We start from the raw sequence: 15,251 nt of genomic DNA, 5'->3' as shown, positions 1-15,251 counted from the left end.
TTATTTTTATTATTATTATTATTATTATTATTATTATTATTATTATTATTAGTGAGCTTTTACGGCGCTCGCTACCTCAGAGCTACCAAGTTATATTATTTTGTCGCTTTTAAGGACAAGCGGGCTAACCCAGATTTTGGGGGTTTCGAGAAATCTTGACTTACACCAAAAGCTGGCATTGCTCTACCTATAGGCAAAGTTTGGTTTCATTGGTGTGCATATTTGTTTGGTTATAGAGAAAACTGTTTAAGTCTTTTTTTAAGAAACGGAACAAGGGGCTAAGACTTTACCTTCTATTTTCTCAAAACAGCATTTTTCGGGATAGAGGTAGAGGACAATGACAATAGTAAGGATGATGAAAGAAAAAGCAGCAGTTTCCCCTACGTTGTTTCGGCACAGTAGTAGCACGGCATTGATAAATCAGCCCTTTTGCGATTCTACTGTGCATAAGGACATGTTAATATCCCCTCTTTGGGACTGGTCTAAAGACAAATTCAGTCAGTAGCACTGCCCTGGTTGGGGGGAGGGGGAGGGGGACATTGGTTAGCTACAGAGGTCCAAGACTTTTGCACAACCCACTCAACCTGTGACGGGGGCTCTTAGTGTCTAGAGATTATGGTGTTTGCTTCTCCTTCAATATTTCAGCGACGGAACATTTTCTTCCCTAAGATTTTATCCTTTCACCCCCTTTCCTGCCCTGTAACCATATTCTGTCGTCTGATTTCGTCTCCACTTTCTCTCTCTTCCCCCTTCCCTCTACCGCCCCCCCCCTTTCTCCGGGCTTCTGACTCGTTCTGCAACCTTTCTACTGCTACTCCTTGGCTCTTTCTTACTGCTGCCTTTCAGCCACACCCCTGACCTTATGGTAGGTAAGATCTTACATCTAGCCTTCTAGTATAAGTACGAAAAAATCTCGGAGGTTCCTTGTGCTAGTTGCGCATGTTAAAGATCCCTCGGTGATCCTAAAATCGAGAAGAGCAGTTGCGAGCCCTCTAAAATAGTTACACCCCCCCAAAAAAAAAATGAAAATGAGCCCATGACACAGATATTTCGGTGTGCAAGTTATTTGCCATGGTCCCAAAGCTCCAAATATATCTATGTGCTAGTCAGTTGCCCATGCACGGATTTAAAAATAAAAAGGGGGGGGGGGGATGACGTCAAAAGGACTTGTAGGTTCGTGGTTTTTACTTTACTTTTATCCACCGCTTATACTAATACCCTTTTGGGTGTCTCGGGAAGAAAGAGACGTCTGTCTGTCGCCAGCCAGAGAGCTTGGGTCATGAGGGATGGCGTGGGTGGTTAATGTTTCCCGGACATCATCTATCCAGGTCTTTCTCGGTCGCCCTTTAGCTCAGAAAAGGACCTTCAATTGCTTCTTATAAGTTCTAGATACTGATGTAACAGAAAGTGAACATACAGGTTCATGGTAACAATTGTAAACATCAAGGCAGTTTTTTGTTTGTTTTTGTAAAGTGTTTTTTTTTCTTTTTTACGGCGCTCGCAACTGCATAAGGGCATATGAGCACGCGGGACACACCTAATATTATTATCAGGTAGGAAATTTTGAATTTTGCCCGGGTGGCGGCCGAAGCCTACTCTTATCGATTTTAGACCACCAAAGGATCTTTAATGTTCGCAACTTGCACACGGGCCCTCCGAGATTTCTTCGCCCTTGTCCAAGAAGGCTAGGTGTATATCTTTCCTACCAGAAGATCAGGGGTGTGGCAGAAAGACAGCAGTAAGAAGGGGCCAAGGAGTAGCAGTAGAAAGGCTGCAGAAAGAGTCAGGAGCCCAGAGGAGGCAAAGGGGGTGAGGGGTTGGGGGCAGAAAGTGGAAATGAAAGCAGACAACAGAACATTGCTAGAGAGTAGGAAAGGAGGTGAAAGGAGACAATTTTAGAGAAGAAAATTTTTCGGTCGCTACCCGGATTCGAATCCGAGACCCTTGAATGAGAGGCCACACCTTAACCTCTAGGCCACGAGAGCCACCCACGGCAGTTCAAAAAAAGAGGGAATTGGTTTGAATAAACTTGTGGACCTTTTGTGTGTCAGAACAATCAGCCTTATGAGTCATGTTACAAAAATATTGCTGCGAGTACTAATGGGAAGATTGAAGAAAAGTCCGAGACCCGAGATATCTAAATCACAATTCGACTGTCTTCCTGACTAGGGCACCAGAAATGCTATATTCGTCTTAACAATGTTAATGGAATGATGTATTGAAGCACAGAAAGATCTGTATTTATGCTTCATAGATTATTTATTCAAAGGCGCTCGATAAATTTAGACATGATGAGATATTTAAAATACTGGAAAAGCTAGACATAGATGGAAAAGATCTAAAAATTATCAGGGATTTGTACTGGTACCAAAACGCTGCTGTACGAGTTAATGGAGAATACAGTAAATATAAGCAGATTAGAAGAGGAGTGAGGCATGGATATATTATTATTATATCACCAGACCTCTTTAGCATGTACAGTGAAACAATCCTTAGAAACATAGAGGGATGTCCAGGTCTCAAAGTCAATGGTGAAAATATTAAAAACATCAGATATGCCGATGACACAATTTCAATAGCAGACTCTGAAAAGGACCTGCAATCGTTTCTAGATACTGTTGTAACAAAAAGTGAATGTAAAGAAAACAGGATGCATGGTCATATCCAAAAAAGCAGCAAATCCTATTAGTAATCACATTAGCAAAACCGAAAAGATCAAACAAGTTCTACGGTTTAAATATCTAGGATATATAATAACATCTAATGCCAAATGTTCCAGAGAAATAAAACGGATAATTGCATTGGCTAAGGCTAGTTTCAATAAAAATGAGTTTAATCCTGAAAAACAGAAAGATGTCAATGATCACCCAAATAAAAGTTCAGAAATGCTGTGTTTGGTCAACCCTTCTTTATGGCTGTGAATGCTAGACAATAAAGACAAAGAAAATAAAATAGAATCAAAAGAAATGTGGTTTCTTGGGAGAAGAAGGAATATCGTGGAAGGAAAAGAAATCAAAAGAGGTAGTGCTTGATGAAGCCCACGTGGGATGCTCACTGTTAAAAACAACCAGGAACGGACACGTGCAATTGTGGGGACACCTGAATAGACATAAAGGTCTTGAACATCTAGCCCTCATTAGCAAAATCAAAGACAAACGAGGCAGGGGTAGGCCCAGAGCAACCTATTCAGGGAACCTAAACAAATGTGTAACGGGGAACGATCAGGGAAACGTAGCTTTTTTAAGAGCATCCGAGCAAAGGATTGAAAGGAGAACCATGATCGCCGATGTCTGTTCGCAGATCTGGCACTGGATGAATGAATCTTTTGTGTTTAGCCATGTAGGCATTTTTTTACTCGGGGAGCCAGGGGGTGTGATTATTTTGGGCTCAGGAGGTCAAAGTTCATGAAGTGTTGATGCTTTTTTACGCCATCATCGAAACAGTTTTTGTTACGACACGATGTAATCAGGCATGCCTTAAGAGGCTTCCAATAACTTCACATGCCCCCCCCCCCCAAGCAATTGACCAGCGGCTGAGAGGCCTAGAGGTTACGGTGTTCGCTTCTCATTCAATAGGTCCAAATATTCAATTAAAAATAACATTTCTCAGCCATGTATAGATCTATATCTAAAAAATCTTAGTTAGGTGTCCACGTCTCTTTTTTCAATCAACATTATATAAACAGCCAAGAGAACCTATACCACCAAGCACTCGGGCTGTAAAAGAAGAGGGAGGCCAAGCAAAAGGGGTATTGGGGGTGTCAAGGAAACCATGAGAAAACATAATATCACAACTGAAAGAGCTGCAGAGCTGGCCTGCCATAGAAAACTGCATCTCACCTCGACGTTTAACGGCAACAGAGGATGAAAAAAAAGTAAGTATATTATAAACAGTGGGCGGTTGGTAGGTACTCTAGTGTGGTTTGCTTTTTCTTTCCTATCAAACATCTCCAATCGTCATCAGATTCTCTCCTGCTCTTTTCCTATCAAACATTTAGGCTATCGTCTTTTTAATCTCTCCTCTTTTTTTCTCTGTATGTTACCCTCTAATAATACCTCTAAACTTCGACACGATTTTAATGATCTATTTGAGTTGCGAGCGCCGTAAAATTCTTTCCAAAAAAACTACATCATTTACATTAAACTTCTTCTTCCTCGTTCTCGTTTTACATTAAACGATTTGAACAAAAGTTTACCCAAGCTTTAAATGAATTTGCCCATTTGTCAATAAAACGTTCCTTTTTTGTATGTGTTTTTTGTTTTGTTTGTTTGTTTGTTTTTTAGAAACTACGTTTCCATTTCCTTCAGGGGGGCTGGCGCTGTGGGACTAAATGTATTTTCGTTTCTGTTTCTGGCTCGGCGTTGTCATTCCAAATAAAGCAAAGCTATCAATTAAACGTCTGCTGGTTAATGACGTGGTGACGCACATTTGTGTCGCGACAAGGTGAAATCAGGCGCTCGTCTATTTTTTTTAGACGAACGGGAATATTGATATCCTCTAAAAGAGTATTCATTTGCCTTGCTTTTGGTGGACAAAGAACATCAGCCCAACATTCTCATCTGTTTTGAATAGAAGTCGAGATATTTGCGATTGAAGGAGATGGGAGTCGCCTGATGGCAGAGGTAAAATCAGCGCGAAAATGGCCGCCAAATTTTGGTGACTTTCAAGTGTGAGTGTCCTGTGAAACTCCAATTCTACTACTTTGGTGTCTTTCATCAGGGTTCTTTTTTCGGTCATAAAAACCACACCGAAACACGTTTTAAATTAACGTAAAAGGTGTTGATGCACCTAAATGAAAAAATCGATGAAAATTACCCAGTAGTTGAAAAAATGTCGGGTTTTTTTCCATTTCATTATTTTGACGAGCAGCTGATTTCACCACGATGCCACACGTGTAGTTAATAGAGGCCCAGCTCTTTGAATGTGTCTGTTGTCCCATTAGTTGTTTGGTTTTTTGTTGTTTTTGTATTTGTTTTGTTTGTTTTTGTTTGTGTTTTTGTCGTTGCTTTTTTTTTTTTCCTCTTCTATAGTGATGAACCGCTTTGTGGGGAAAACATGATATTACTAAAGAGATAAAAGTACACTAGCATTAGTGAAATACCCAACAGACTTCCACATCTCCTCAATTACAATGGACAACACACATTTTAGGGCACTAGGTTAAGGCTTGTTTTAAATTAATTTTGGGGCGCTGATTCCAGAAACGGCTTTAGTTTTATTGGGGGGGGGGGGGGGGGGGGGGGGTTCGTTTCAAGTCAAGTTTTCGTTTTATAAAAAAAAGTGGTAGTTTTCATGTCACTAAAACAACATTCGGGAGTTTTCAAACAGCATAGTCTATAGTTTGATGTACAACTTCGTTTAAATAAATCAGAGGAACGTGTTAAGCATTTGATTGTATGACGTGTGACTTTTCGTCTTTAAAAAAAAGTAAGTGATCAAATACTAATTAAAGTATACTCTGATTTACTGTTTTTGGCTTCTCTGTTGACATCCACCCCTGAACACTCATATTATGACCTTATACAACTGTATGAGACGAAAAATCGTACCAAAACAAACAAAAAAATTAAATCATGCTAATAATTTTTTCTGTTTTCTAAACGAAATAAAATAGACCTATATCCCTGCTTATGCCCTTAAAGATATATTATTGCTCTACCACTATACATTTTGATCTTCAATCTTTACAAAAGAATGCCCCCAAAAAGTCTGGCAAAAGTAGTGGTTTGCTTATAAAGACCGTTGTTTTTTTTTGTCGTAAAAAAAAAATAAAACAGTTTTTAAAGATTTTTGAAAAGTAGTGTACATGATCGAAGTTAAAGTGCGAAAATCAAATGTTTCACAAATCTACTTCAAATCCAAGTCGTTTTAAAGCGTTAAAAGGACAATGCAGAAAGAGAATCAAGAGAACAGCTTTATGTGCGAGCAGTGCTACAGAAAGTTCGATACCTGGCGAGGGCTGAGAGTGCACCAGGGAAAAGTCTGTTTAAAGAAGAGAAGACAGTGCAGATCGTCAGATTGTAAGACGCGAAGCAAATCATCCCAGGATGAAAACCACAGCGGAGCGATTAGTGCTTCAGTCGACTCTCCTTTCACCCTGTCTCAGCAAGAGATGGAACAGCAAACGGAACCAGGGTTACGGAAACCCAGAATACTGTGGCCTGCTGCTAACGAGAAGGCAAAATACAAGACGTTAGAAGAAGAAGTCCAGAAGAAATTGAAAGAAGTCAAAAAGAGTTCTAACAGAGGGGATGCTAAAGAAATATTGAGTGCGTTTGCGACCATTATCTATGACTCGGCAATAAAAGAGTTTGGTATTTGTGAAGGAAAGAAAAAGACGGAGAAGAAAAGTGGATTGAGTAGAAGGCAGAGAGTACTTGCACAGCTAAGAAAACAGAAACGAGACTTGCAAAAGCAGAAAAAGTACGCACCACCAGAAGAGATAGAAGGCCTAAGAATCTTGTTTGAAGATCTTAAGAAAAAGAGCAGAGACCTACAGAGGCACGAAAGAAGGTGTACCAGGAGAAAAGAGAGAAAAAGGGAACGTGAACAATTTCTGAAGAATCCTTATGAAGCAGCAAAAAAACTGTTCACAGAGGCACGGAGTGGTAAATTGGAATGTACGAAAGAGGAACTCGATGCTTATGTTAAGCAGACGTACAGCGATTCAAGAAGAGAAGAACCGCTTCCTTATATGAGAGGCCTGAAGCGTCCAGCTGCCCCCGTCGTCAAATATTACCTGGGACCAATTAGAGAGAAAGAAGTAGATGAGTTCGTAAAAAAAGCAAGAGCAAAAAGTGCACCTGGAGGAGATGGCGTGTCTTATAAGGTGTTCAAGTATTGCTACACGCTGGGACACACCCTCTTTGAGATGCTAAGAGGCCTTTGGAAAGACAAAGAAATCGTCAAAGATTGGTGCAGAGCGGAGGGCGTGTATCTACCCAAAGAACAGAATGCAAAGGAGATAGGACAGTTCAGACCTATTTCAATCATCAACGTGACGTGCAAGATCTTTATGGGAATACTTGCAAAGAGGACTGTAGCATATTTGCAAAGTAACGGCTATGTGGATGAAACGGTACAGAAAGCCGGGGTACCAGGGATCCCAGGCTGCATCGAGCATGCTTTCACCATTTGGGACACAATCCAAGAGGCCAAGAAAAACAAGGAAAGTTTAAACGTAGTGTGGTTGGATCTGGCGAATGCCTACGGGTCTGTTCCCCATAAATTGCTGATGAAGGCAATGGATTTTTTCTACGTCCCACAAGAGGTGCAAAACATTATGAGAGGATACTATAGTAACTTCCAGATGCGATTCTCAACCGCAAATTTCACAACGGAATGGCACCGACTAGAGATTGGGATTGCAGCTGGCTGCTCTATATCGGTCATCTGGTTCATCCTGGTAATGGAGATGCTACTGAGATCTGCAGAATGCTGTGAAGAAGAAGCAAAGGTGAGATCACCAAAGAAAGCCTTTATGGATGATGTGACCCTACTGACAAGAGATGGAGACACAATGCAAAGTGTGTTGAATCGGCTCGATAAGCTTATCACCTGGGCCAGGATGAAGTTTAAAGCTAAAAAGTCTAGAAGCCTGACTATTAACAAAGGAAAACAGAAGCAACTGAAGTTCACAATTGCAGGGGAGCAAATGCCCACAGTAAAAGAACAACCCGTGAAAAGTTTGGGTCGGTGGTACTCAGGAACTCTGTCTGATAGGAGTCAAGGCGTGGAAATCATGAAGCAGGCTGAAAATGGGCTGAAAGCAATTGACCAGACAAAGCTTCCAGGAAAGCACAAGATATGGTGTCTACAGTTTGCCCTCTACCCTCGATTGGCGTGGCCACTGACAATGTATGAAGTTGCTTTGTCAAGAGTTGAGATGATCGAAAGAAAGTGTAACAGCTACATCAGGAAGTGGCTGGGGCTACCCCGTACCATTAACACGTCATCCCTGTACAGACATAGAGGTGCGCTTCAACTACCTCTCACGTCAATTGTGGAGATCTACAAAGCAGGCAAGATTAGAACCGTTTTGATGTTGAGAGAATCAAGGGATAAGGAGATCAGTGGAAAACCTCCAGATGTCAAAACAGCCAGAAAGTGGAAGGCAGAAGTTGCAGCTAACGAGATCATCTCTGCATTGGAGCATGGGGACATTGTCGGTCCAGCGCAACCTGACAGATTAGGGCTAGGTAATGGCGACTTTAGACCTTTCAGGAAAATGTCTCAGCGAGACAGAAGAAAAGCTGCAACAAGACATATGCAAAAGATGGAGGCAGAGAGGCGAGAAATTCATCTCATCCAGTGTAGCCAGCAAGGACAAATGACCAGATGGGAAGAGCATGTTGTGGAAAGAAAAGTCGGGTGGAGTGACATCTGGAAGTGGAATACATCAAGGCTGAGCTTTCTTCTCCGGTCTACGTATGATGTTCTGCCTTCACCGGTGAACCTTGTCAGATGGAAGGTACAGGAGGACAACAAGTGTAGATGCGGTAAGCTAGGAACCATGAAGCATATTTTGTCAAACTGCAACCTAGCTGTTAACAGATACACCTGGAGACACAACGAGGTGTTGAAAGTGCTCACGAAAATGGCGACACAACAGGTGGAAGAAGGAAAATATGCCCCCAAGATACAGAAGCATGGACCCACCAAGATTGCGTTCGTTCTGCAAGGAAGCAAGGTTGCCAAAAGAAAGAAAGCGAACGAAGCCATGAAAGACCAGAGCGGAGGCACATGGGAAGTAGCTGCTGACTTAAAAGGCTTTGAGAGATTCTTCCCCATTCCAACTACGAAAAAGCCAGACATTGTGTTATGGGAGGAAAAAGACAAAGAGGTACACTTGGTAGAGCTCACGGTGCCCCACGAGGACAATATCTATGCCGCTCATGAGCGGAAAGAAAACCGTTACGAGGCACTCGTCGAACAATGTGAGGAGGCAGGATGGAAGGCAACCCATTTTCCGGTAGAGGTAGGATGCAGAGGTTTTGTAGCAACAAGCGCCCGTAAGTGGATGAGAGTGGCAGGACTTACTGCAAAGAAAAGCAACGAACTCACAAACTCCCTTCAGGAGACAGCAGAGAAAGCCAGTCATTGGATCTGGTTGAAGCGAGAGGACTCAAGCTGGAATGAATCCTAAAGTTGGCAGCAGAGGAAAACAGTCGAACTAACATGGAGACCTCACATCGGTGAGGGGGCTCGGTGCGTCAGAAAAGCTGTAGAGAGGAAGAGCCCGAAACAGCGACGCATTCTCTCCTGATGATCTCCATGCTAGAGTCCGGGATACGGAGCGTTCGACGGTGAGCAGTGCATACGGCTGTTTAGACTACGTACCAGAATTCAATGATTTTGATAACAAAACGATTTATCAGAACTTTTGGGTTCAAGACCGAAGGGAAAACATCGTCTTCGTCTCCGTCTATCCCGTGGTTGGGGCAACCGTGGGGGCACCACTGCATCTGAAAACCAGCTCTCGCCATCTATTTTTGTCCTCTGCTTTCCACAGATTGTCACCCATCGTCTTTCCTGTCCACTCTGTAATGTTGTCCTCCCATCTCCTTCTCTGCCTCCCTCTCTCTCTCTTCCCTTGTACGGTTCCTTGCAGGATTGTTTTGGCAAGTCCTGTGGATCTTGAAGGAAAACGTACTGTCATCCAAATTAATAATGTTTTATAAATAGTTGGGAACAGGAAGAACTCCGATATTTCGCAATATACAAGGAATTTGTCTTCTGTCACGACGTGCGGGGTTGTTACGTGCACTGGGTGTTTTTTGTGTGTGTTTTAGTAAGGTTTTACGGCACTCGCAGCTGCATACGGTCATATGAGCGCCAAAGGGTGGATGTCAACAGAGAAGTCCAAACGGGGAATCAGGCTTACTCTGCTCACCTCTCTAGCTTCAACAGCACAAATTCTGCTTTGACTATCAAGGCACCCCGGAAATAGAGGGTCACCAATGTGTAACACACACATAAAAGAAGTAGAGGTAAAATGGCGATAGTAAGCATTAGAAAAGAAAAAGGAGCAGTTCCAAGTTGCAGTTCAGGCACAGTTATGAGCATGACATTGATGATCAGCCTATTTACAATTACAATTCTACTGTACATATGAACACGGTTAATGTCCTAAAGAAACTTCAGTCAGTAGCACTGCCCTAGGGGATGCACTGGGTGTGTCTGACTATGATCTGAATGAGTGGAGACTCTTCTCATTCTGTGTTGACTTGAATAGAAGGACCACAGCTAAAAGATTTGTGCGTGAGGCATCGCGGTGAAATTGAACGCTCTTCAAAGAAATGAAATCAAATCAAAGAAACTAGCATTTTTCTGTCCGTTTGGTATATTTTATTGAATTTTTGTTTTTTGGCTCAACAAATTGTAAGTTAGTTTTAAAGTACATTTCTGAGTAACTTTTACTGAGAAACATTGATCAAAGCTCAAAAATCGTAATTTTTCTTTTCTCCAAGGACTCTCAAACTATTGGAATTACGAAATTTTCAAGACCATTTGGTCGATAATTTTACCTCTTAAACTAGAAAACCCCTTTTTCCTTCAATCTCAGATATTCCGATTTCTATTCAGCTTTCTGTCGATATTTTTTTCACCAAACGCATGATGAATAAATAGTGTTTGAAATAATACCAATAACCCCATATGTCCAAAAAATGACGAGCGCATGATTCCACCATGTCATGCCACCTTTGTGTTGATCTGAAAATGGACAACTTCTTTCTTATTAACAAAAACAGTGACTATACAAAGTATCCATGATCTCTTTGTCTTTTGGGTAGTCAAAGGAAAAACACCGGGCGGGAAGAAAAGATTTCGGACTCAAAAGAGTTGATCGTCAAATCATTGTGGAAACAGTGCGTACTGCTTGTGAACGGAAGTCTCACTTGTTTACAATGGCTCCATAGAAGATAGATTTTCCCAAGATTAGATCCTAACGAAACTAATGAAAAACTGAAAATTAAACTACAGTGACGCCAGGCTCCTTAATAGAACTGTACACTCTTTACATGATTCTGAAACACCATTATTTTTTTGTATTCAAAAGTTTATATTTCAGGCGACTAAAACGGCGAACTTTCACAAAATTTTAATATAATAATTTAATAATATAGGCCTAGAGAATAGGCTCGATGAAATTACTTACTTACGTACTTACTTGGTTGGAGAATAGGCGTCGTTGCAGGCGGCACAATGCTATAGCTGCTCCTCCCTCCTCTACAGGATCCCTGAAAGGGTCTGCCTACTGATCGTGCCAGTTAACATCCGGTTGGATATTTTATTTTCTGGCTTTACCAGGCAGGTTGCTGTCTCTCCCTGACCCTCTACAGACATCAGCTTCCCTTAGTCTGTCCATTGTGTGTGAAGTGATGCCTTCATCCTCCCTGTGGTCGTTGAACCATTCGTGGAAGCCCTGGGCTTTGAGTTGGGCTGGGCTGTTTGAAGTATATGTACGTATTTTTCTAATTTCAGCTACGCGAAAAATAAGGGGTGGGTGGGGAATGTTGGCACTTAAACCTTGACTTCCATGGTTCATTGATGTTATTCTTCTCCCCTACTTTTAAATCTGTCCCTACTGGTCAAATCTTTTGGAGAAACACACACACACACACACACACACAGAGAGAGAGAGAGAGAGAGAGAGAGAGAGAGAGAGAGAGAGAGAGAGAGAGAGAGGAGAGAGAGAGAGGGAGAGAGGGAGACAGAAGGGGAGACAGAAGGGGAGACAGAAGGGGAGACAGAAGGGGAGACAGAGGGGGGGGGAGAGAGCGCGAGAGAGAGGAAGAGGAAGAGAGGAGGAGAGAGAGAGATAGATATATAGATAGAGAGAGAGAGATAGAAGAAAGAAAGAAACTGACAGACAGACGGACGGACAAACAGACAGACAGACAGATAGACAGACAGACAGATGTATAAAACAGCTACTGCTACCATTAAGCCCAAACACGGTGTAATCGTAGTCTCAAAAGCAAGCAACTGCTGGTACAACTGAAACTTATCACGACTCTGTGGAATCGGGTGCTCGTCAATTTTTGGGCAATGGAGTTATAATGTCCATTTGTCCTTCTTTTGATTAAAAAGATCCCCACCCATCTATCTTGAGTAGAATTCGAGAAATTTGCGATTGAAGGATGTGGGGGTCGGGTGGTGATAGAGTTTAAATTAGCCGGGAAATCGGCACAAAACTCTGGTGTCTTCCAAAGATAGCATGTCTTTAGAAACAGCATTACTACTTACACACTGCTATGCCTTAGATCAACGTTTTTCGGTAAAATTAGGAAAGAAGTGTGCTTTCAAATTGATGCAAAGGGTGTTACGAAAAAAAAAAAACCAACAAGAAACAACCCCCCCCCCCCCCCCCCCAAACAAACAAACAAAAAGAACAAAAAGAAATAGAAAAAAAAAGCCCAGGAGGCGGAAAATAATTAATATTAGGCCTACGATTTCTTCGATTTCAATATTTTGACGAGCGTCTGAGCGTCTGATTTCACCACAATGCCATACAAAAATATTAATAATTTGCTGTTATAATTTCATAATCTGAAACATCACGTGGAGTCACACGAGACTGAGCATGATTCTGGACATCCGTCCCAAATCCGGCTAATCGCAAACACGGTGATCTCGTGTATAGTATAGTCTGGTCAATCATCACTATAATATAAGCTTATAAAGTCTTTCCTTTATCCGATAACACATTACGTAATTCGAATTACTCATTAACTTTCCCGACTGTGAAATCTTGTTTTTAATTTTCTTTCTTTAAAACGAGCGATTGGGGGGGGGGATTTGGGGATTTTTCATAAATTTTATTATCTTTAAAATCAATTGTAATGTCCAAAGACTTAGGGGTAGTTGGAGGGCGTCCCTCTTCTTTTCTGTCTATGACTGTGTTGTTTTTGGCTGTTTTCTTTGTTTCAGTAAGGTTTTACGATGATCGAAACTGCATAACATAAGGTCATATGAGCGCAAAGGGTTGGATGTCAAAAGAGAAGTCCAAACGGGAAATCAGGCTTACTGTGCTCACCCATCTAGCCTCAATCGCAGTATCTATTCGGAGACACCTCAGAATGTTTTGTGCCTCTAGATCAAGTAGAAAAATCTCTGGGGTTACAGGGGGGGGGGGGGGCATCCCCCCACCCCTTTTTTAAATCCATAATTTGATATTTTGCTATTAGGTTTGAAATGTTCCTGAAAATAACTGATTTGCGACAGTTTTAGTGGCAATATGTGTGATCTACAGCAAACAATACGCAGTTTGACCTCCCAAAGCAGTGCATCTGTGCGAGGGAGTGCGTCTCCGAATATTTCCTGGGTCCTCACCGGAGACGTCTCAGAATAATCTTCTGCCAGCCTCAACAGCACAAAGTCTGCTGTGACTATCAAGGCACCCCGAATATAGCAGTTCACAAGAGAGTGACAAATATACGAAAGAGGTAGAGAGAACAAGACGATAATAAGGATGAGGAAAGAAAAAACAGCAGTTCCGCCGATGTTGTTCCGGCACAGCAGTATGAGTATGAGCATGACATTGATAAATCAGCCCTTTTACAATTCTACTGCGCACAAGGATGTTAATATCACCCCTTTGGGAATGGCCGAAAGACAATATTTGTCGGTCAGTAGCACTGCCAAGTGGGTGGGGGGGAGGGGGCTTTTTGACTGTGTTACTGGGTCTCTCAAGTATACAAGTTGGCCACCCTATGCCACAAATGGTTGAATGATAATGCCCCATCTAATCTGTTGAGAATATACATTCCACCTCGCAATTTAAGGTCATCAGCTGACAAAAAGAAATTTCGGTTACCATATGAAACTTAAAACAATGGATGAAAGGGCTTTTGAATACCAAGGCCCCAAGATCTGGACTGCTTTGCCAAGTACTTTGACCAGTTCACTGCCCTGCAACAAGGGGAGTTTTCTCTATAACCAAACAAAAAATGTGAGGCACCGTGGTGGAATCAGGCTCTCGTCAATTTTGGGCATGTAGAGTTATTGGTATCATCTTAAAGCTTGTTCACTTGTCTTTATTTGGATGAGAAAAATATCCATTTATCTTAAATACAAGTCGAGATATTTTTGCGAATGAAGGAGGTGGTGGTCACGTGTTTTCAGAGGTAAAATAAGTGAGAAAATGGCCGCCAAATATTAGTTATTTCCCTTGCTGAAGAGTCCGTGGTAACTGAAAATTTTTTTATTTTTTTTTGGTACCTTTAATCAACGTTTTTCAGAAAAACCCACACAGAAATGAGTTCTTTAGTGGGCATGAAAGGTGTTGAGCCAAAAAACAAAAATTTGATTAAAATCCACAAACCTGCTGAAAAATGCAAGTTTCTACACTTTGATTATTTTGACGAGAGCCTGAATCCACCACGCTGCCTCACAAATACATACCAATGAGACCAAACGTCTCTTATAGGTAGGGCAAGGCCTACCTTTGGTGTTGGTCAAGATTTCTGGAAACCCCCGAAATCTGGGTAAACCCGCTTGTCCTTAAAAGCGACCTTTTTATTTAATAATTCATAATTTGATTTCGTTCACTCTTGAGCTGTGTTCTCTTCCACACGTCGCCCTTCGACCCCTGGGTTGGCCAGTCGGTGTTCCTCTGTGCTCACAAAGCAGTCTCGTCTTGTCTACAAGCTCCGTCCGTCCGGTCTCCGTTCTCGTTGTTTTGCTTGCTTTCAAAACATTTACTCACGCTCTCTCGCCACAGCTCAAGTATCTTTCAAATACTGCCCATTTTGTTTCTGTATTATTAAAGGTGTATGTAATTTTTCGTTGAAAATAATCCGAAATCGTGTTGGGTGTGTGGGTAGTGTCGCTAAAAGTTGTTTGTAGTCTAACTTGCCAAATGATTTATCTGTATGCTCCTAAGGTTTGGAGTCTAATCTAGTGGGTGTCTGGTGTTTGTGGTCGGAGTGTGTTTAGAAAGATTGTTTTGCACATATCTACTTGTGCGTCTGCGTTTGAGTTGAGTAATTTTGTTAGTGTGTGTTTGGTCTGTTGGATGTGCGGGCATGTGTAGAATATAAACTAGTCAACACAAGTTAAGGAACGTACTGTAAAAAGAGTGATATATTTGTATGCATTCTTTCGAAGTTTTACTTTTACTCATAAAACTAGATATTGGTGAAATGTTACTCTATGACTAATGGGATTGTACACACCAGGGTTTGAAGTGCACGTGACTCCTGTGCGATGAGCTGGGGAGGGGGCAAAAAGGTCCAATGTTTTCCAAT

The 15,251-nt window shown here is 41.7% G+C and overlaps 1 protein-coding gene across 1 annotated transcript in view; it reads left to right on the top strand.

Annotated features, from left to right (window-relative positions):
• The first annotated feature begins 5,887 nt into the window (after nt 1-5,887).
• LOC106013459 overlaps nt 5,888-15,251 on the top strand; it is an 11,077-nt gene continuing 1,713 nt past the window's right edge. The window contains exon 1 of the mRNA XM_013089282.1: nt 5,888-8,021. Coding sequence (XP_012944736.1) covers nt 5,888-8,021 — 2,134 coding nt within the window. The remainder of the gene's footprint in view (nt 8,022-15,251) is intronic.

This window comes from Aplysia californica, unplaced genomic scaffold, assembly GCF_000002075.1.
Source record: "Aplysia californica isolate F4 #8 unplaced genomic scaffold, AplCal3.0 scaffold00916, whole genome shotgun sequence".
Taxonomy (NCBI): domain Eukaryota; kingdom Metazoa; phylum Mollusca; class Gastropoda; order Aplysiida; family Aplysiidae; genus Aplysia; species Aplysia californica.
Note: the sequence above shows the minus strand (reverse complement) of the source record. Positions and strands in the feature narration are given on the sequence as shown.